General features: G+C 36.5%; 2 protein-coding genes across 2 annotated transcripts in view; one reads left to right on the top strand and one right to left on the bottom strand.

Moving 5' to 3' along the window:
- LOC105231764 (corticotropin-releasing factor-binding protein) overlaps nt 1–17,310 on the top strand; it is a 28,231-nt gene extending 10,921 nt beyond the window's left edge. Inside the window, exons 2-8 of the mRNA XM_019992342.3 lie at nt 10,955–11,027; nt 15,399–15,613; nt 15,786–15,892; nt 16,000–16,118; nt 16,235–16,395; nt 16,462–16,564; nt 16,651–17,310. Of these exons, the coding sequence (XP_019847901.2) occupies nt 10,955–11,027; nt 15,399–15,613; nt 15,786–15,892; nt 16,000–16,118; nt 16,235–16,395; nt 16,462–16,564; nt 16,651–16,790 (918 nt within the window). The 3' untranslated portion in view covers nt 16,791–17,310. The remainder of the gene's footprint in view (nt 1–10,954; nt 11,028–15,398; nt 15,614–15,785; nt 15,893–15,999; nt 16,119–16,234; nt 16,396–16,461; nt 16,565–16,650) is intronic.
- Nucleotides 17,311–19,113: 1,803 nt separating this feature from the next.
- On the bottom strand, nt 19,114–22,597 carry LOC105231765 (sphingomyelin phosphodiesterase 1). Its single transcript, XM_049450427.1, has 6 exons — nt 22,420–22,597; nt 20,560–21,469; nt 19,960–20,497; nt 19,718–19,897; nt 19,495–19,644; nt 19,114–19,363 (listed from the first exon to the last, which is right to left on the bottom strand). Exons 1-6 carry the CDS (start codon nt 22,529–22,531, stop codon nt 19,175–19,177), a joined length of 2,079 nt encoding a protein of 692 aa, XP_049306384.1. The 5' UTR covers nt 22,532–22,597; the 3' UTR covers nt 19,114–19,174.
- Between the last annotated feature and the right edge of the window lie 1,583 nt (nt 22,598–24,180).

Raw genomic sequence — 24,180 nt, 5'->3', positions numbered from 1 at the left:
TTACCTGCACTTTGTCAAGTACACACACGCACACGCGCACTCATTCTCTTCAACTTTTTTGTTTGCTTGCTCGCCAAATCGCCATTTTTCTCATACTCATACTAAGCAAATAAAATATGCATGCTTCGAAGCTCGTAAATATATTGGAGGATTTAATATTAAATATATTATAATGCTAACAGAACACAAGCTGACAAGCACACGCTTATGTATATAAATATCTCTAACTGCGGGTACACGTCATTATGGCCGAAAATATCTACTCCGTTGCAGACAAAGCAACATTTCGATACTGATTGTGGGTATTCGCAAAGAAAGGTATTGGACAAGGTGCTCCATATCTACATATTTGTGTGCTTGTATGTGTGGGATAAGCCATAATTCGTTCCTGTTGCAAGAGTGCTCCTGTTATTAGTTTTTTCGTTGATTATTTAGCATGTATGTATACACATGCCATCAAGCTTTGTTGTTGATCAAATGTTGACCAATTATGTGCCACAAAATTTAATAATGCGAAATATGGTTTATTGAATTCGTGCTTAGACAAAGTAAATATCGAGTTTATAAATATTTGTTATTGCTTTTAAGTCGAAAATAAATTATAATATTCGTGTTGCAAAATGTTAATGAAAATTTAATTTTCTTGTGCAAACATCATATATTGAAAAAGTTGAGAAAATATTTAAATAAATTTTGTCAAATTAACTAGTATTTTTAGTACCAAAACGGTACCAAGTTAGCCTGGAGTAAGAAAATGCTCTCTGATGCTCCATATTTTATGATTAATTTGGCCTTCCGTCTATCCATTCTACACCAACTGACATAATGTAAACTTACGGCCAAAATGCCATTCGATTTCGACAACAATCGTCATGGTTATTGACACAATTACGGTTTGGTATTTTTTCAGGAGTTTTCATTCGGAATATTTTATTGAGGTTCTTTAAACACTCCTCTTTCAATGAATAGCCGTGAATAGAAGACGATTTCAATTCGATTTTATAATGGTGTGAAATTTTTCAAATTAAATTTGTGGTATCCAGCTACTTGGGGATTTGAAACTGAATCACAAAACTGGCGTCGCAACCGCTTTCGGATCACTTAGACGTGGCTTATCAAAACCCAAAACCAATTTTTGGTGGCCGCTATTGCATTTTCTTAAAATTCGCAGACACAGCCGTTTCCACAAGCGGTCAAAACCAAACAACGAGTATATAGCGCCTATCGTGAATTTTGTACACCCGCGAACCCATTTTACTAATACTACTATAAAGGTCTTATTTTCATAACACAAAAACATGATTAATTGATTCCCAATTACTTTACTATATAAAGGGTGAACCATTTCGAGGTTCGCTACTTAAAAAAAAAATACAGAAACTTCAAATGTTATGGGGAATGTTTATTATCATTCGAAATAACATTATTTGGCATTAGTTTTTTTAAGAATATAGCTTTCAATTGATGGCCGTTGCTTCGTCTCAAATGGTCCATCCGTTGACTTAAATTTTAGTTTTGCTACAAGGCCTCAATCGAGATTTTTCGCATAGACTTTGGACTTTACTTATCCCCATAGGAAAATGTCTAACTTTGTGATATCACACGATTTTGGTAGTCAATCGACCGGGTTAGAATGTAAAATTATCTACTCACCGAAGTGTTTTCTCAATAAATTCATTGATCGATGCGATGGGTGGAAAGTGGCACCGTCTTGTTGAGATTACAAGCTTCCATTTCTCGCGTCAAATAGTCGATTATCATTGCGATAACTGTTTCCACTGACGGTTACGTTTTCACCAGCATCACTTGTAAAGAATAATACCACCGGGCCACAAGCCACACTAAACCTTTGTTTTTATGGATGAAATAGTAGCTAATGAATCTCTTCAGGTTGCTCTTCGTTCCAAATGCGGCAATTTGGCTTGTTTACATATCCATTGAGCCAGAAGCCAGTAGTGAGTATCATCGCTGAACAAAATTTGGCTCGAAAACGTGAGATCTTTTTAGAACTTTTCAAGGGGCCATTGAACGAAGCAATGTCGCTTGGGAAGTTCAAGCGGCTTCAGTTCTTGCACAAGCTGTATTTTTTACGTTTTCAATTTAAGATCCCAACATAAAATGCGTCAAGTTGTTGCTTACGTCAGTCCGAGTTGCTGCGAACCGCACCGAATCGACTCTCAAGGGTCTTCGTGTACACTCTCCGCTGCTCCAATGGTTGCAATATTTTCTTCACTGCGTGCTGAACGTGGTCTATTCGGTCGAATAGTATCCAATAATGAATGCTGAGTTCAAGATGGATTATAGTGTTGCGAATAATACTATCAGTTAGCCGAGTATTTTCACCAAGCGCGAGAAGTACGATCTTTACAGAACGTGAATTTTCGTAATAAAGTTGAACGATTTGTAAACGTTATACAGGCGTAAGTCTTTTTATAATGAAATACCAAACAATATTGGATAAAAAACATGACATCTTGACAGGACTCTGTAGAAAAAAGTATAATAAAAAATTGCCTCTACTTGTATCTCCCATTATAACTGAAAATAAATGTGTAATTTAAATTAGGCACCCACACAAACTCTAGTATACCTTAACTGCTTCACAAATTATTACTTTGAAATCATTCAATTCAATCAAAATTAACATAATTCACTTGCATAAAGTCAAGACGAAATTTTCATAGCTCCAACAGGTGTGCATTTTCAGTTTATTTTGAATTTGGTTTGTTGACTTTACGCTGTTAGCTCTTTTGGATTTAATTAATGTAGCTGCAAGATATTTCCTCGAGTTTTCATTAAACATTCCCATGCACAAACGAAACAAATTTAAATTCTGCTTTTCCTAAAATGGCAAACAAAATTCTATTTTCGTTATGACTAAACGGTATTTTCCTTAAATAGATTCCAATAGATTCCATGTTGTTCCTAACTCGCTTAGGCAATTCAATTGCCTTTAAGGCAATCCAGGAACGCAACCATGAGCAACACTAAACTATTAAACTCCCAATCTACTTATTCGTATTAAGTTGGCATAAATCCAAAATCTCAAAAGCAAGTAAATTTAGTTTTGCCATTTAATTGGCATATTATGCTCGATTAATTACCTTCCACAAGCGTCCATGTTTACCAATACCGTAGACCGTTAGACAATCAAGAAAATTAAATTGCATATACAACACAAATGTACACACAAGTATGGCCTAAAGATGTAAGTGAAGATGTAATTTGTGTGCAGTTGATTCCTGTGTTAGAACGATTATATGTTGCATTAGAATTCCAATGCATTGTGCAGACTGTAGACAAATATATGTATATGCATGTATATATGTGTATGTATTCCTATGTATGATTGCCTCACACATTCGGAATTTCATATCTGCACCAATATGTATTCGTCCGTACATTTTCCACTTTGCATACGGCATTGCGCCTAAATATATGCAAAATATGAAGGTATTTCGGTAATCAAAACAGCAGCAGTCGTAGTGCCATCATCAGATTGTCATTAGCTTTATCTGGCAAGGAAAATCATCATCATTGTCAACAAGCTACATTACACACCACAATGACGTCAACTGTCAGCGAATGTCATAGAATGATTTGTAAATAACAAACTCGGAAACATTGAAAATATTTTCAGTTATTGTGTGGTTAAAAATAGCGGATAATACTGCAAATATATTTTAATTGTATTATGAATCGGAAATTTTGAAAAAATCCTAGTAATAACATATAGCAAATACGTGATTTTTTAAGCATTGAGGGAGGGTTGTTTTATCTTCTCACTTTAGCTCGCCTTCAAATGGATGTTTTTTCTCTACCCAGAGAATACTTGGTCTAAGACCAGAAGTCTTGAGCTGCTTGTGCCATATGTAAAACAATCGTTTCTGGCCACTCGCAAGTGAATGGCGCTCAGAGAACTTTCCTCACTTGCGGGAACTTCTACAAATGGCTCCATCGATCGATAATATAGACAGGCGCAAATAGCTCACTAAAACCATACAGGTCTTGGGACTATTTTATATTATATTATTTTATATTTTTTATTGTGGTCTTTATGTTATCTCAGGTTGCAGTAAATCGAGAAAATTAGTGGAATAATCTAAATTTTTTAAGCAGCCGTGGTTAGTGAATTTTTTTTCGGTTGTTTTGGTTCGTGCGATAATAACATTTGCACTAATCAGGAAGCCGTCCTTCTATTATTTTTGAAATGACCAGAAGAATATAAATTGTAACAACAAGAATGCGGCCTTTCTTCTCTCTTTTCATAATATAAATTATTTTGTAGTATATTCTATTGTAGTAATTGGAAAATTTCTCCTAAATTATTAAAAAAAATTCAGTAACCAGAAAAAAAACGAATAAAAAAACTAGCGATAATTATAGTTTAATCAAAGCGCTGATTCGAATTCCTTTGTACTTAAATGTATCATTACATTCATAGCCGACGCTTCAAGAACGCGCATTTATGCTCTCAATATGTATGTAAGTCCCTATGTTCAATGCCTGCCCACACTGCTGTCCTTATGCCACTTGTTGAGCGCGTCGAAATGGTTAAATGAAAAACACTCACTCACGAAATATAATTTGCGACAGAATGAAGTGTCGCCGAAATGTACACTAAATAAGAGATGAAATCAATATTGGCGAGCACTCCCACTCCCCACAAATATTCTGGCCCTTTTTTATAAAAGAGTGATGGTTGGTGGTTTTCGTCAAAGTATTTTTTCCTTCTCCTAGTAGAAAATTTAATACATTGTGTACTTCTAAACATTGTTATGCAAATATTGTTGTGAAGTGGTGACCAAAACAGCGATGTCGTGATTATTCACTGCTGGCGAGTTACAGTGTTCATCTTAAATAGGTTTAAGAAGAGAAATTGGCGAATGATTTTTGTTGGCTAAAAATAAATTTTTTTTTATAAAAATGAGATTATATACCAGAAATCGTTCCTATTATTCCTTTTAAACTAACGTATTGTTATCAGAAATGAAAGGTTGGACACCACATTCTTGTTATAATTTTTGCAGATTAAAACTAAGATCTCCTAAGTAAGTCATTACCTTCGCTAGTAAAAATTTATGAAAGGTTTGTTCCGTATTCATATAGATCATCCGAAAGAGTATTAGACTGGGTTTATACACGGACATTTTTTTTGCTTATTATCGGAAAATTAGACTTTGGTGTTGTTCACACTGGCGACTCGACTCGCTCGGGAAGTTCCCTTCATATCGTTTCCTCAAATACTTAAACGCCTAATTTACTCCGCCCAAAAAACTTTTTTCCATTAGCTAATTTGTATCCTTATTCTAACATTTTTTTGAACCCAAGCGCAATTGCAACCATGGGAAGACTTTTAAAATGAAAATGAATGCCAAACTACGTGGCAACAAAGAACAATGATATGAACAATACATACAAAAACTGTTTCTCAAGCACTCCCTGTCTTCCAAATTATCATTTAGGCAAACAAAAATCTTCCTGTGTGAACGCGAACCTACAAACCAATTAAAAACTATAGAAAAATTTTCTGGCCGTAATGAGAGAATTTTCCAGCACCATTCTCAGGTTTATTTATACTAAAACCGAGGTGTTTTTGGCTTTATCTGACAAAAGCGGAAAGAAGTGTTGTAATTATTTCATCTTCTTTCAAATAGCTGATGCAGCTGACATATGGTAAGATGTTCTAGCTCCCTAGATCTCTTCTTAATTATTCTGAAACAGAAGGACCTTTTTACTGCCCAATTGCTGTTAGTTGATCGACGCTTACAGGGCAGGACTGAGGCAGCCCAAGAGTTGTAGTAAACCACAAGAAGCCAACGGAGCGGCTACCCGTTCCCATTCTGCATTTATTGACACTGAAAGACATGTTCTAACAAGCTTCTTAACCTTACAGTTTCCTGCAATAACGCTGTGTCCAAACCAGTGTAACCATAAAATAGCTCAATGTTAGAGAAAAGGAGTCTAGAGAAGGCTTATATCGCTGCCTTACAATTGAAGTAGATAGTTGTTGTTGGAGCGGCAGAAAAATTACTGAAGTATTTTCGAGGCATTGTGCCGAGTTGACAGTCTTTGGCCGGATAAAAATACGGGTTCGCTCCGCTTACTTATACCCGACTGTCGTGGGAAAGTGAGTGTATAATTATGAGGTTACTGCTCAAACGTCTCGGTTTCATGTGGTGAAAAAAAATTTTTGATTGAAATAAGAGCGATTTAAGAGCAATTTTCTTCTTCTCGTAAATATGCCGCCTTCGTTTTACTGATTGATATTTACTAAGTTTTTCTGACTGCATAAAATTTATTGCGCTATTTATTCTCCCTGATGATATATTTCACATATACAGTTACAGTACATTAAACTGCAATTCAAACAATTAATTATAGCTAAAATGCGTAATTAATTAGGGGACGATAGATAAAAATGAGCAATAAGTATATGACTTTTTTATCTGCCATAAAAATCGCCGTTTTTTCAGCTTTTCTGTAGACACACGACACACTGTTTTATGAATACATACATATGCATGCTTTAATGTATGTATATCAAAATATCAATGTGTAATAAAAAAGCGATTTTCGCCTTTGAACTTTTATTGAATTCCATTGAAGAATTTTTTTGCTTGCATTATCGCAAACCTCAACCCTTTCATATAAAAATCAACTGCAAGCCCAAGCATTCCATCCACAATTATTGTCAAGTTCGAATTATTTTTAACACGCCATAAGCCAGGCATTTCAGATTTGAATGACAATAAGATGAGACAGTCCAAAAGCGGCCACACAAACACCGGTGACCGAAGTAGCCACCGCTGCACTCAGATAACAATGTTGGAAAATATTCAGCCGCTGAATTATTGAATGTCTGATTGCGGTTATTGTTTGTATGGCTGTTTTTTAGTTTTTCATGCCGATGTCAACAGTTCAATAAAAGTATTTTTGTGTCATTTATATGCCGTATGTACATATTGTATGTATGTATGTATGAATGTATGTAATACAGTGTATTCAGACATATTTATTAAATCCCTGTGGTTTTATTGGCCAGAATGAGCTATAATTAAATTACTATTGCATTGTCAAGGCCGTAGGCGATATCTTGGTTGTTATTTATGAATTATAATGGAATTTATAGATTTTAGGCAATTAAATATGAATGTCTATCGTAATTCATTAGGTATCCAACAAAGTATCGAAATATGTAATATATTTAATTAGGAAAATAAAACATTGAAATCATTGCTTTTATGGTCTAATTAAAATACCATAAATCCGGCATTATAGATTTATATCTCGCTATATTTTGTGTCATCACGCCTATCTTTCTCTATCTTAGTATATGTTACGTATACGCCATGCACTACTGTGTGAGGGTTATTAGTGATTGAAAAAGTTTTTCGCCCACAGCTCAATTAACCGTTACATTTGTGCACAATTACAATTTCACTCAATCGATTTGTAATTAAACCGCATAATTTTGAGTTGAGCAAAACTAAATTGTGGGCAACCCTTTCTAAACTTTAATCGAAGGGTTCAAAAGGTCGCTTTAATAAAATTTAAATCACATTAAAATCAATGTAGTCTATTTTTAATTTCCATTTTAACGTAATTTATAACTCATTCCCATTCTTCTTACTTTGTTTTTTTACCAAAAGTCCGTGTTTTCCGCGCGTGATTTATGGCAACCAGCGTGGATACATAATTTCTTGAATTTTTAACTTTCGCCATTATCAGCTAGTCACCTTTCACATTATGTTAAATAAAGTGTTGTAATGCATAGCTACAGTTTGCAAGATAATTTGTCATCAATTTGCATTAAACACTTTGAGCGCAAAGTTCGCAGCGCATTCACTTTCCGCTGTCGCTTTATGAAAACAAAAACTTATTAAGACCGCAAGTCTGCATAATATTACATAATCAGTTTACTCGCATTTATATTCCACAAATACTTACAAGGCAACTCTTTTTACAACTGCTTAGCAACTGCTGCGGCTGCGGCTGAGCGTAATCAAAACAAACGTTTTCTTGGCAGATTTATCCTCTCGCCACCTTCCTTTTCCGCAAACTTTGCTTTTAATTGCTTTAAGTGCAGAAATGTAAACTACTAAGCGAAGTGTCTTCGTTTTGGTTTTCGTTTGTTCTTTCTTTTGCACTCATTTGCATTTACGGTATTTTCAACGCCACTGTAGTTATGCAGCTCATTTCAAAGCAATGATAATAATAATAAATCTATAATTAAATTGTTATGGCAACATAGTTGATCGTTAAGCATTGCTGTGTCGTAAGATAATGAAGCATTTTTTATTAAAATTGAGTTTGTTTAAAGTTGACAACACTTAGCCGAGGGGTTTTAAATAAGAAAACGTTAGCTACGGTTGCACTGAAGCTATAATAACCTTTACAAATTTCGTAAAAATATCTTGTCAAATAAAACAGTTTTCTATACAAGAACTTGATTTTAATCGTTCAGTTTGTATGACAACTACTGAAGGACTAATTCGTATATATACAGACAGGCAGGCGGACAGATAGACGGACATGGATAAATCAAGTTGTTTCAAATGACTCTTTTCATGTAACAGGTTAATTAAAAAGTTTCTGGATAACCATAGCAAAAGACCTTTTTTTTGGCAAAATTCGTTTTTTTATACAGCATACTTGCAGTTCAATTCAGCGGTGTTACACTGATTATAGCGAACCTACAACTTTTCGATACCATTTTTGTAGTAAGATTTGTCTTTTGCTTCAAAATAGGTTTCAGTTACGGCCATGATCTCTTCAATCAAAGAAAATTTCTTCCCAGCGAACAACCTTTTGAGGTCTGAAAAGAGGATATAGTAACTGGTCGAAAGTAATTCAATAATTCATTTAATTCATGAGTTTTTTCCATCGCTTTCACTGACTTGTAACACGGTGCATTGCCTTGGTAAAATAGTACTTTATTTTTCTTCAAATGCTTTTTTCTTTCAAATCGGTGATTTCGTTTTTCAAACGTCCCATATATGTAATAGTCGCTGTTGATGGTTCTTCCTTTTTCAAGGTAGTCAATAAAAATGATTGCATTCGCTTCCCAAAATTCAGACGCCACAAATTTGCCAGTCGGCTATTGCGTTTTTCCACGCTTTGAAGCGGGTTCATCTTATGTAGTCCACTCAGATGACTATCGATTTGACTTCGGAATGAAATGGTGGAGTCATATTTCATCCATGGTCACATATCGATGCAAAATCTCGGGTTAATTACGCTTCAATATCTCCAAACGCTGCTCCTAATCATAAACTCTTTGTTGTTTTTGGTCAAAAGTCGGCTGAAGCGGCACACACTTTGCACAGAGCTTTCTATCTTTAGATGCTCTGCTATCTCGAACAATTTCACTTTGCGCCTTTTAAAGGTTAAGGCTGTCTAAAAATTATATGGTCTTAGTTCTAGTAACGCCGTCTATGTGTCAGGCAGGGGACTTTTCAGTTGACCTCTTATCTATCTTTAGAATGTAACAACAATTAATTACTCGTACCACAAAAAGAAGTCAGATTTTTTTACAGTCAAATGCTCTTACAATATTGAACGTATGCTGGTCCCACTAATTCCTATTGTAGACTCCAACTGCTTTTTGACGACCTTAACTTTGACTAAAGTTCATCGATGCACTGCTGCTGAGATAGTCCAAGTCGTAAAGAATAATCGCGTGAAAATTTCCGCGATTTAATTTCATATATTTATCAAGATGAATATTTTAAGTTACTGTAAACAACACAAATACGCTCGTATTTCAAAACGTTCTGAGTAAGGTTAACCAGACGCTATATTTTTAGTTACTTCAATAGAATTCTTAAATGAGGGTGAATTTTCAACATGATTTTTCTCCATAATTATGACGTACATTTTCGTATTATTAGAAAAGCAGAATCTTCCATAGGTTTTAAAACGCATCTAAATGTTTTGCGCCCACGCCCATCTGAGCGAAAAATACGCACTTTCGTCAAAAAATCGCGCCAAAAATACTTATATTGTTTTAAACTTTAAATAAGCTTTGAAAATAAATAAAAGCTGCCCTCATCGTAACGAAATCCAGCATATTAGCAGTAAAGAGATTTAAACTGTATCAAGCTTTTCCGTTATAATGGGCATTAAGAGGCTGTTTCGTCGCTTTGAATTGGCTTATTTAATCAATGAAAGCATTGAGAAGATACATATATTAACAAAAATATTTATTTAGATATATTTGGTGTAAAGCATTGACAATATCATAGAGAGCTCATTTTGAATATACAAAGCATGAATGAAATTATAAGTAATACGCTCGCTGAATAGAAAGCGAGATATGTGTATGTATTTAGACTTATGTATACTGAGACCTTTAGGTACTACATATACGGTGTATATATATGTATTCGCTCGTTTATACGCAACAGTTAAAAGGTCAATATTCAAAACTCACGAGGCGAATAACACCACTTCAAGGCATCGCGACCGCAGACAGTGCCAAAGTGAGTGAATGCGCTTGTGTTGGTATGAGTATGTATGGGTTAGCAGAAATTTCATGTAGAGCTTATGATTCTTTTATTGACTTCCGGCTTTGCCAACGCCAAAGTTGCTTTGGCAGCCGCGCTAAAACAAATAACTAACGGCAGTAAAGCAGTCACTTGAACTTACAACAAGGACACAGACATACATACATACCAGTACACGCACACAAACTTTGTAAATATGACATAAGCCAAATGTGTGTGAGTTCGAGTGATATTAAAGGGTTTTTGTAAAGCAGATGTCTTCAGATGTGACAATATACCAAATTGCTTACATAAATTATGGAAAGGCACTTAAATTCGCACATATTATTCTGTAAAGTTTATCAAATTACTTGTGAAGCAAACAGATTGCAGCGAAATCTTGCAGCTTTTCTTATACTCTTCAGCTTATTCTTTCAACTTTAATCTTTGTTATTGTTTACTTGCAGGCTTGGCCAATGGTGAAGAAGTCTTTCGACCTTTTTGCCAATGAAGCTTTCAATAACATTCATGTAATTTCAGGTAAGTCAATTTGATTCATTGTTTTCGCTTCAGTATTCATGCGTTGGCTTTGAGTGATTTAATTAAGGCAATTTTTCGATAACGTTTTCCCGTCTTTTCCTCGATTTTGAGGTTTTGTGAACACAAGCAATTAAAAGTTTTAACATTCTTGCAAGCAGAAGTACACATACGCAGTTATATTTATGTATAAAAATGATATATAAAGCCTTTCATCTCACCTTCACTCTGTTAGAACTGTCTCAAGTGCCTCAAGTTACAACAATAACAAATAACTCATCAAATTTGTATTCTAAAACTCATCCGTAGACATTCATCAAACTTCATATATTTATACATATGTGCATAAATGTGTAAGTGAACAATTTCGTGTAGGCTCTAGGGAATACAGTCTAGAACTATTTTAAATATAAAATATATTTGCATACATTCTAATCGTTAGATAGCGATGCTTTTTACAATGCTGAGGTTGAGCCAAGTTCAGTTTTAACAGAGACAACTAGCAAAGACTTTAAAACCACTAAAAGTTCACCAGCGCGCTCTCTAGGCTGAGCTGACGAATTAAAATAACTAAAATCAGGAGCAATGGGAAGTATAATCTTGATCTTCACAAATTATCGACAGCTTATCTTCTCTAGCTCTATTTTCATTTTCCAGCTAAATATAAGCCAACTAGCACCAGCAGAAGTGATTTCAATATTGCTAGATTCATCAAGTTACGTTTCCTTCTTTTGATTAAGTTCACATTCGACGAGTCCAATAATTCTAAAAGCAAGTAACCACCTTCAAAAACTGGATTGTATGTAGATTGTACATTCCAACAAGTGTGGCTGTTGTGATTTCCACTATCAATAACTATCCCGCCGGTAATCGCATCAAAGTAAAATCAACTTCGCCCACATAAAATCTCGGTTCCTTAAATGATTTCTTCACGCATCTTATCTTTTCCAATATAGTATCTCTAAGCCTGTCATTCCTAGAAAATAAAGGTTTTATTGATCTATTGAGAGATCATAGTGACAAGCGGCTGTTATCAAACTAACTATGAAGTAACCTTTTAATACTTAATGAATGATTCCGGGTTTTTCCGTATATTGGACTCATAGAACATAGAATACCTGCTTCTTACTTCAACCCCAATAATACCCACGATCAAGGATTCCCTATATTACGAGTATCATGAGATGTTTATACTTTTTAATGAAATGCAAAATATTCAATTCAATGTATTTTTCTCCGAATTCTTTCTTCGGTTATTCTTCATTCAGTTATCTCACGGTAGAAATTTGTACAATATGTACAATGTAACGCTTTCCTAAAAGGTTTGAAAGCTATGACTCAAGAAATTTTTCCGCAAGCTTTTATTTGTAAATGCATGGTATAATGGTATTTTTGCAATGGGTGAAGATAACCAATTTCATTAGAATAAAGTTAGTGAACATTATATTGAATTTATTCACTTTTAATCCTACAAAGCATTTGCTAAATTAATAAAAGCAACACACGAATACAAAAGTACTACAGGCATGAACATTTATTATATGATTGTGAAGAGCATTTTCAATTGAAGTAACAAATAGCCAACAGGCAAAGTCAATTATGGCATCACGTATTTACAAATCACTAATGCTAAGTGATACATAAGACTTTAATCAACACAATGATAAACTGAACCCCAAATAATTTAGTCTACTGCACATTCGCATGGATATTTGTTTTAACGCCTAAGCATTCACAGTAATGTTGTACATATGTATGTATAAGTGGAATTCCGACGAACTGGCAATAAAAAGTGATTCATCTGCCCTCTACCTAACACCCCTAACACATCGGCTAACCACTGTGGCCTTCAACGTGACCATTTGAACCAGTGACATAGCGACAGTGAGCAACAAAGTAAAGAGCACGTGAAAACTGCGTGAGATCAAATGTATGATTTTATGAAGTGTATTTTTGGTCACGAGGGTATCAGACGAGGTGGCAAATGAACAGCTGTTGACAATTTCATTTTCATTCCAGTGCAACATGTTGCATATGGTATTTATAATTTATATTATATTTACACTATATAACTGGTGATCCAAGTAGAGGTACTTTTTTCAACAGCCTTTTTTTAGGGATGTATTCTCCAGACTCAAAAATTAGCTCTTCGGAAAAAAATTTAACTGAAATTATGGGGTTATGATGAAAAAATGCGAATTGTGAAGGTCTCGTAGCTTCACACTAATGAAGCGGCTTTGTTGTAACACAATATGTGACCTGGTCTACGAAAAGGGAGCTAACGTGCAAAAACAAGTTATGACTTTTTGGATTCTATCACGTGAAAAAGCATCTCATCTTCCATCTGAATCAACTAAAAAGTGAAAATTGATTTTTTGACACCTAACCCCCCTTTCCGAAGACCAGGTCACATATATCAACCTAGAAGAAGATGCGGTCGAAGAAAAGATTAAGTTTTTCATTAAAAAACAAAATGTTCATATATTTTTCAGCCCCTGTAGTACCTTCCATCGGTGGCATTCGAATTCATACATACCTTACTTGCTATTTTTTTAGGGTAAATGGAGTACATAATAAATCTGTTTTGTTGGTTTTTTGGTACACGAGTTTTATTAATAATCCCTTGCCATTTTCACACCAATATTATGACGTCACAATATGTGATAAGCATAAAATTATTGTATTTAATTGGTCATGAACTAATAAAGCACCCACATGTGTATACAAATACGAAAAAGCATGAAAAAGTGGAAACGGAAAACTAAAGATTGTCGCCGAAATTGCAATAAAACTAGAAGCCATAAATCAACAATAAAATTGTGTTTCGTGTGAAGGCTTGTTAATAAAACTAGATAAAGAGGGATCGTATGGATCTAAATGCATACATATGTATATATTAGTAATAATACTTATATTGGTATAGAACAAAAGAAACGTGTTCAAACACTATGAGCGCAAATTGGTATGCATAAATATGCTTGATATTTTATCTCTCTCTCTCTTGATATTTTATATACGCTTCTGCTTGAACATATACTAGTAAATATTACACATACATATCTATTTAAATCCCAAATTTGTAGCAGTTTTGTATTAAAAGAACGATAGAACGCCGATTTCAGGCTTATTATTTCTATTATTTGTGCTTCCACGAAGAAGCTTAGATAAATACTCAGTCTCGCTAGCGCTCTTTGTAGCAAGATAAAGGTAGAACTAGAAAAAACTTTAGCTTTGCCTGCTCCAAAGCTATAATACCCTTCACAGCCGCCTTTTATAGAGCATAAAGGATCGTTAGCTTAATTTTGATTGATTTTATCTCAAATAAGTTTTGCCTTTTCATCATGGAAAAATATACCAACGAGTCGAAATTATTAAAATTTAATACCGAAATTCGGAGTCAGTGGCCTCAGTGGCCTAGAAGAAAAATATTAATCCAGAGCCAAACACCAAAATGTTCCCGTGCCAGTAAGTCAAAGAAGTGCCCGTAGTGTGAAAATTATTGCTCCCGCTAGCGCATGAATTCAGGAACACCCAAATCAGAATCTCACACGTCGTTCTCATGCGTTTAGCATCTCTGAGATGTCACTGTGGCGAGTTTTACGAAAAAATCTAGGCCTATATCCTTACAAGATCAAATTGACGTAAGAACTGAAGCCGCTTGACCACCAAAATCGTCGTATGCTCGTAATTTTGCTGAGCAAAAACTTGAAAATGATCCGGATTTTCATCGAAAAATCAACTTCAACGATGAGGCTCAATCTGGCTGAATTGGTCAGGCAGCAATACACACGTACTCCATGAGTCATCATTGCATCCCGAAAAAATTACGGTTTGGTGCGGATTATAGGCCAGAGGCGTGATTGGGCCGTACTTCTTCCGTGATGATCAAGACCGGCCGTTACTTTGAATGGGAATCGCTACCGCTCAATGATAACCGAATATTTTTGGCCGGAATTGGATGATATGGACTTGAACATTGTAGTGAAAATTCGACGACACCGATGTCAGAAATAGCCAAATTTTTCGAATAGGATTATGAACTGCTGTCCGCCGTATTCTTCATATTTGTTACAAAACTTTGAATATAGCGGACGCCAGGTAAATATTTAAATTAAATGGTTATTGCCGCCCCAAAAACCAACTTTGCAAACTTACAGAAGACGTATTTTTCAAACGAGTAAAAATTGAATCAAGCTAAACGGAGAATATGTTAAGAAATATGTCGCCAATTTGCCAAAATTTTCAGTTCTCCGTTTGTAGGCTAAGTAGTTATCGGATATCAATCGTATTATTAATAAAATGTTAATTTAAATATTCAAAATACAAAATCTGTGTTCACACTTTTCTTTCTCCTACATTTCGTACTTCTCACAGATTGTATGCATGTGACATCCGAACCCGGCGAATATGTCTTTAAAAAGGTACCACATTTGGTGGCCAACACAAAGGAGACGCCACTGGTGGAAGCTGCCATAGAAGAGTCGACGTCGGAGGTATGTGGCCTCTATGTGATTGGCGAGCCCGACACGATTGTTGAAATAACAATGAAGCACTACGATGTCAATTGTGCGACCGGCGGTCTAATGGCTGTAAGTGAAAAACCAAAAACACCAAAAAAAAACAAAGAAGTTAGAAGAAAGTGAAGACATGAAAATATAAAAAAGTTGCATCGATGAAGTGGATAAAGTCTTTGCTAAATTGAATTTTCGCCAACGCTTAATGCAATTTGCAACTTTCACCATACACTCTTCTCATTTACAGTTTGTCGATGGCTGGGAGTTGAATGGTGAATATTTTCCGGGCATTAAGGATCATCATCGCGAGTTAGAAGAGCGTGTCATCGAGTTTTGCAACAATTATAAACAATGGTACGTATCTGGTCTGGTCGTGCCACAAGGCATTGTGGCAAACATCGAACTACAATTGCAACACTAATAACAATAAGTTAATATGTATATGTCTGTTCTGCTTGCAGGCCACGTGTTGCAAATAAGAAATTCTTCCGTTCGAGTCAAAATGCAGCGCTGCTGCAGTATCGCATACCATTCCGCGGCTCCTTCATTGCACACGTTCGCTTCCACAAGATAACACAGCGTAAGTATGCGAGTGTGGCATGCCACTTATGTAAGAAGCGCCCACAAATATATTTACTTATTATTCTAATGGAAAGTAATTATTGCCATTTTCTGTTTGCGTTTCACCCGAGGCAGCTTGCAACGTGCTGGCGCAAGACACGGCCGCCATCTTCAATATGGCTAATTTCGGTAAGCAACGCAACTGCACGCTCTCAGCACTTTTCCCAGCCGCAGTGTCAGTGGCCAGTTTGAAAATCGGCGGCAAGAATATGCGTGGCGAGAAAGTTAATTATGACGTAAGCAAAGCAAACACGATATTAATATTTAAGTGATATTTGAAATAACTGACGGCATTTTCACAGTGTGGCATGTATGAGGATCGCTTGGAGGTCGGTGGCTCTTCCGGACTGGACGCGTATGCAATGGAGAAGGCTTCAGATGTTTGCGGCTACTCAGATCAGCAAGGTACTTAATAACGATAGAAACAACTTACTTGCAACATATTCTAGATCTCAACTTTCAAAACTGCTTTCACCCTTTCATCATGTCAGGTCCCGAGCAGGCAATCTTCTGCGGTGTAACCACGGTGCGTTTGATCTCCACTGGCCGATATCAGAACCATGCAGCCGTAATGCTACGCAAAGCCGACGAAACCGATCTCGACATCGCCACACTCGTCTGTGCGCTATAAATCTCAAAGAAAATGGGAAAATCAGTTACAAAGTAAAGATTTTGCGGGAAATAATTACGACCAGCTTTTTAAGTAATAGAATGTGACACTCAATTATACATACATATATATAACACATAATAAGCTTGCCTGTATGATTAGGGTATTTGTTGAGCTCTGTCTACAGAAAAAATGAAAACAAAAAATTCAAAAATTAAAACACAATAATGAAATAAATTATCGAATCAGTTAAGATAAGTTATTTGCTCGAAATTTGAAATTGTTTACACATCTTAGTACTTTGTACTTACAAAATATTGTACATATGCATACCTACTTTCGAAAGCCTCAATTTGTTAATGTATATTTCATAATTGTGTGTAGTAACCGTGTTCCCAGCTTGCTTCCAAAAATTGGAGACTTTCATCGCCTGTATATTACATATATACTTGTACGTACTTGAATGTAATGTTAGTAAAAAAATATTCATAGTAAAGCAAGAAGAAAAATGCAATTAAATATAAATAAAAGACTTAATTCACGTTGTTGTTTTATGTACAGTGTTCTATAGTGTGGAACGTTAATGCTATCGTCTTTTCTTCAAGCTTCTACAGTCTTAGCATCTTTCAGCAGTAGAGTCTCAACAGAACGAGTTGTGGTTCCCAGTTCTCCATTAACTGCTACATAGCGGTATCTTCTCCCTTATTCTTGATTGGTGTGGACACCTCTTACGCGGTTATATTCTAGCTTACAACAACCCCCTAGTTGTTCTCCTTTTACGCTGTTGGCATCAATAAGAGATTCCAAGTGTAGCCAGGTCGTTCTCCACCTGGTTTTTCCAATGTTGTGAAGGTCTTCCAGTGAATTTCGAAACTGACGTTGTTATTGGTGTTAATATTTTGGTTCCAAGATAGACGAAATTATCCACGACTTCGAAGTTATGACTGTCAACAGTGACGTGAGCACCCAGTCGCAAGTACGACGACTGTTTGTTTGATGACAGGAAATATTTTTATCTTGCCCTCGTTCACTACGGGACCCATTTGCTTCGCTTCCTTATCCGTTCTAGAAAAAGCAAAACTAACGCCACGGTTGTTGAGGCCACTGATTTCAATATCATCGGCGTACGCCAGCAGCTGTACACTCTTATAAAAGATTGTGTTTTGTTGATTCAGCTCTGCAGCTGGAATTATTTTCTCCAGCAGTAGATTGAAGAAGTCACACTATAGGGAGTCGTCTTCTCTGAAACCTTGTTTAGTATCGAAAGGTTCGCAGAGGTCCTTCCCGATCCTGATGGCGCCTTTAGTATTGCTCAACATCAATTTGAAATTAGTTTTGCAGGCATAGCAACTTCAGACATAGCAGCATAAAAACAGTTCCTTTTCGTGCTGTCAAAAGTAGCTTTGAAATCCACGAGTTTGAATCCACGAGTAGATGGTGGGTGTCGATCCTTTTTCCACGAGTGTTTTCCAAGATTTTGCACATGGTGAATATCTGGCCAATTCCGAGCCTAAAGCCACACTGATGAGATCCAGTCAGTTTGTTCACACAAAACGCTCTAAGGTTCTATCGAGATGCGATGTTAAGGAGGCTTATCACGCGGTAGTTGGCGCGGATTGTGTGGTTTCTTATTTTGTGCATTGAGCAGAGGACACTTAATCTTACATATAGGTATAGAAAGTAGAAAAAAGAAATGCCTCGGAAGGCAAAAAAAACTACTGATTTCTGGACTTCAAATGAAACTATTTTTGGGTAAGGGTATAAGCCGTATAAGCCAAAAATCATGTTTATCAGCACCGCTAAGACGCCAGTCCTACAGATCAAGTCCATACATTTTGTTATTGAGGATGATATACGTAATCAGATATACAAGAACCGCGCTACATTCGGCATGTTGGATAAATTTTGGACGTATGAGGACAGAAATATCCGCTTCAAGCATAAAGTATGTTGTCCTGGGACATATATGATAGATGCGCTGCTTGTAACACACAGGAACCTTGGGGAACATTTTCGATCCATTAATTCATACACGAAAAAACGCGACAGAACTGAAAGTTGACGAAAAAAACCAAAAATTTGCGGTCGAAAAACACGAAAAGTTCTGCGAGAGAACTTTCCAAGAGTGCTACAGGGTCTCAGTGTACATTCTTCTGTTGGATACAATCGCCGAAGATTATTGTATAATAATCTTCTTTCAAGTAAATGTTTATTTCCCAAAGTATATCAAAGTTCATCGGGCATCTATCTAACCGATCACACATTTTAAATATAAGATAAGCAAAAAATACTTCTTTAAAAGACGTCACAGCTTAGCATTTATTTTTATTGACTATGAGCTGCGTATTACAAAACATTTAATGATTCTAACCTTAAATTCTTATAATGAATGGTGTATAGGGAGTTTAGTAAAGGAATCGAGCAACAAGTAGAATTGCTGCCATGGTTGTTAGTTGGACACCAGAAATTGAAGTCGCTGTACCGCCCTCGGGTTTTTCTGTGGTAATTGGGCCCTGTGTTGTTGGTGTTCCAGGGCTTGACGCAGTTGTTGGGCTTGATGTAGTTGTTGGGCTTTCAGTGGTCACCGCAGGTAGCTTTATAATATAAAATAATAGTAGAAATTAAAAATTTGTGTCTCCAAGTTCATGCGATTTTTGGAAGACTCAGAAGCCTTAAGAAGTATAAGAAAAATGCTGATACTTTTCGGGGTTCTTCAAATACTCACATTGCTTTCCAATTTCGCTTTTAATTGATTGCAGCGCGTCTTCTGATCAAAAACAGTTACTGCCATCCGACATAGCGTTTTAGACAAGCATTTATTATCGCAACCATCATCTAAACGTGGATTAGCTGAGGTGTGCTTGTATTGCCAAAACTAAGAATAAATGGCAAGTTTAGAAATGAGTTTCAATGTATATATTATTTCTGGGAGAATTATTAAGATTTACCTTTTCTAAGAGTTTTGGGTTTTCAGCTAGTTGATCCAAAAGCGCATCTAAGCCGGCTGGACTTAGATCACTTGTGAATTCAGTGATGCTGTATTCCTTAAACCACTCAGGCTTGGCGCTCGATCCTTGTGCGTTTGCCTTCTCTAAGTCGAAAATCCAAGTTTCATAATCAACAACTTGCTATAAAGAGATATATCAATATGCAACGATATTCCTTTGGACTAAAATATGTAACTACATACCAGACTCTCTGGTTCGACCTGATATATCACATAGTTTGGGTTCTTGTTGGAGTAAGTCGTTAAACTGCCCCCATTCCATGATACACTCACTGCATGACCCTTCGACGTATAATGCACATTCAACTCATCCACATGCGTATGTCCAGAGAAGATACCACCAATTATGTGGTTGAAACGTTCTATAATGCGATTGAATTCACGCGCCCACACGGTCCAACAGTCCGCATCACCGGATGGTATGTGGGTCAATATGTGCACATATTCACCAGCCTTCTCGGCAGCGAGCAAAGTATCGTGCAACCATTGCAGTTGCTCAACCACAATGCTACCGTTAAGATAGACCCACCAGTTCCAGAGATAACATTCGTTGCTGTTTATTGAGATTATACGGAAGCCTTGTTTGGGCGAAGCGGTATAATAACCGCCTTTGAGCACAGTCTGTTCGGCATCAGTCGGCAACCAACGAGACCAAATCGACCAGAGATGTTCGTAAAGCCACTTGACGTTTAATTCGTCCGGAGCATCGGCAGCGCCAAAGCTATGCAAAAATAATATCGGTATAATATAGATTTTAAATATGGTCTTAATAAACTCTCTTACACATTCGATGGATGCGATTCGTGGTTGCCTACATTCGGGTATACGGGTATACCATCGAACTTTTCCTCAATCAATTGATTTATTTTCGTTAGTACATCCTTATTTCCATCCTTCGTTGTGGCCCAGTATATATGCGGCACAACATCGCCTGTATGATAAATATAATCAATCTGCTCGTGGGTCTCCCGGATGTGTTCGAATGTATTCTCGATCAGATGTAACGGTGTATCACAATCACGATAGTCACCCCAGTAACCAGCCTGTTTACTAGTTTCAATCGTAGCGGCTGCTGAGCTACGTTGACAGCACATCGGCTCTGGACAATCAGCTAAAGAACCAGGTTCATATTCAGGATCATAATGTATATCGGTCAACTGGACTATTTTCAAATCTGCATCACTCTTAGCGGGTATATTGCTTTTCGGGCCATCAACGCCAGCAGTATTGCCATCGATCGTTAGTGTGAAATTGAATTCATTCTGTTTCACTTGACAAAAACTGATTGGCAATATGCCACATAGGCTGCGGGTCTCGGCCACAGTATTCTGTATGATATAATTCAAGGAGGCCCAATTCAAGTCGAATAGTCCAGCACAGACTTCTTCAGTTTGTAAATTTAGGCGTTTGCAAACATCCAGCATTACTTTCTTCGCTACCTCATCTGCATTTGGTCCATTTAACTCACCGTCGGGTTCACGAAACATATCGCCCAGCACCGACAATGTGGCACGACATGTCGTGCAAACGACAAATTGATCGGCGGCACCCAAGTCGGCGATATTACGTGTGAAAATATCTTTCTGTGAGTGTGTGGCGGCCAATTGCTTGGAGATCTGTTGAAATACCTCCGACTGGACGCCAGTTTTCACGTAAGCTTTAAGCTCTTTGGCGAATTTACGGGCGACTTCATCTGTGGATTTAAACCAAAGTACAATAAAGTATCGATAACACATACATATGTATATATGTAAATAGTAGTATTTTTGCAAAAACTTGGACCCAATAGCGGCTATCTATATTTAAGCTCCCATAAAAACGAAACGATTCGGTAGTAATAATAACTTCACTTGCTTAATTAGTTTTTATTGGGTCAATAAATTGAATTTCACTGCAGGAGCAAATATCGACCACTAAATTCGCAGTTGATAAGAATATTTAGTATTTAGATAACTGTGTGTTAAAATAAAGTCTTTGTTAGGTAGGAGGAGAGGTCGGTGGGAGTACTTTATTACAAGTAGGAGTAACTAACAATATATGGGGTGAGAGTTTTGTAGCTTCAGAGACGCATAGTTTGAATAACGGTTTCATGGATAGATGATGCAGTACATTGTGACATTGAAGTTCTCGGAAATTGTATGAAACGCGTTCTAGCTCAATAAAGCTAAATTTTTTTCCAAAGAGTACGATTGTGACCGTATTTGAAACCAAAAATTAAATGAATACTATTGATCAACCACCGTATTGACCAGATTTGGCTCCGTGCGATTTGTTCTTGTTCCCCAAACTGGAATTGCCGCTCCGTGGAACACGCTTTCAGTCGATCAGAGAGACAAAACAAAATTTGATGGAGGAGCTGAAGGCCATAAAATAAATATTGATGAATAATTAAATAGTTTGCTTTTTATTTACTGGTACTTTTTTGTCACAATGTATACATATAAATATATTTTGTAGCACCAAAATTTACGGTTGTAAGGTGGAACAATTCATTCAATAACCACAAATAAAATTGTATCGCAAATTAGTTAACCTTTTTACTGAGCTGTATGAAAAAGTTAAAAAGGTTGCCTTAAGTATATGCTATGCAACTTAAAAGTAATCTCAAAAATTCAGTATTTTTAAGTCATTATTTTCACGCACCTGATATCAATGAAAGCACTGCATCATCTTCGGTAAAACTTAATGGCACACCTGCCAAATTGAAGGCACTACCAAGAGCCAAAAGTCCGGTAAATAATAACAGAAATCGCATTCCGGAGCTGGTTTCGACGTTTGTGTGTGAACCCCGGCAAAGAACGTACTAACTCGCAAATCCCAAAGAAGCATACTTAAAATCTAACCAAAGTTTGTACTTCGAAACTTTTATGAGTTCATATAAATGTTCAGTTAAAAACATTTAATCTTAAGTATCCAAGTCACAGTAACACTATACCCTAATGGAAAAATTACTCAAGCTAAAATTTTACAACATTATTTGAAATACGGTATAAATATATTTAATTTTTGAAAATTAGGTGTATTTCGTTATCTCCTCAGCTAAGCAGTTACGAGTATAGTGTGCATCAAAGGCTAACATTGAACTAGAAGTATTTCCCGCTGGGTACTTTAATATGCACACCTGTCTTAGAATTACAATCGATTAAATTTTTTTATTATTAATCAGCTGCGATTAGCCCGTACTACATTTAAGTATAAGTTGTTTTGTTTAAAGCTTTTCCGTTTGATAAGATTAATCGATGACAGCCGTTTCTCAATGGGCTGGGCATTTTGAGTGCGTTTAATGCCCTATATTCTGAGTTATTTGGAGCTATTTTAGTTAATTATTTTTTATAAAGTCTCTCCTATTGCCCAGGAGTATCTGATCTCACTAGAATAGCATCAAGCATACTTAATCTTCAGATTTGATTGGGTTCTTGGTCATATCGAAAATGTTGTTAACAAAGCAGTACTTATTATTCCAAGATGCTTCAGAACATACGACAACATCTCATGGCAGATCAAAACAAGATGAAATTCCGAGCAATATGTACAGTAAAATCAGACGTCCTTGCTCCTCGAATTGAGGAAAGGGAAGAAAAGAGTAAATTCGAAATCAGAGCTCCAATCGGAATTAAACACAAATTACGTGGTTCAGCTTCTATTGGCTAGCTAAAGAAGAAAACCTCAATTGAGATTCGAGACCTCGAAGGCAGATGAAAAAACAACCGTGAAGGCCAGGGGCACGATCGAAAAAACTAAGGATTATACAATTGATGTGGGAAATCCTAAGATGAAAGACTGCAAAAATCCACCCAGCTGCTGCCTCAGCGTAGAACAGAAGCGTAGCCAAACAGATCAAAGCTGCTTCCTGCCACAGCTCATGGTTCCGAGTTCCAGGAACCAATGTGCAATCATCAGTGAGCAATTCAAAATAGGCGCATGGTTAGGAGAAACATCGCAACAACGGTAATATATATAACGAAAATGAGTAGTTTCAAGAAAAACAGCGGAAGAGGAAGTGGATTGTGGATTGTCTGGAAAAGCAATTGAAACACCACGGTAATTAACTACTACGTGAGGACGAGCGATTCCATCCCATACTTCCAAGCAAAGCTCAATGCCATGGAGGATGCCGCGCAACACTCAAACCGGGTCAATTAATCAAAGCCGGGGATTTCAACGCTAAATTTATGGAATGCAGTACACTGATAACAAATTTAAGGAACTTCAAAATTTTTGACATGCCAGCTAGATAAGGCCTTACCGTAGAGGAACGAAAACCACTTTCACAATGCAACGATGGGATGCGCCTCCCTACATTACACTGGTATCTGAAGGAAATCAGCAGTAAGTGGAAAGTGCTAGAAGACTACACAGGTAGCGATCACCAATATATATCCTACCTGGTGTGCCCAGAAAGAA

The sequence above is a fragment of the Bactrocera dorsalis genome, chromosome 2, assembly GCF_023373825.1.
Source record: "Bactrocera dorsalis isolate Fly_Bdor chromosome 2, ASM2337382v1, whole genome shotgun sequence".
NCBI classification, from domain to species: Eukaryota; Metazoa; Arthropoda; class Insecta; order Diptera; family Tephritidae; genus Bactrocera; species Bactrocera dorsalis.
This window is presented reverse-complemented; position numbering and strand designations above follow the sequence as displayed.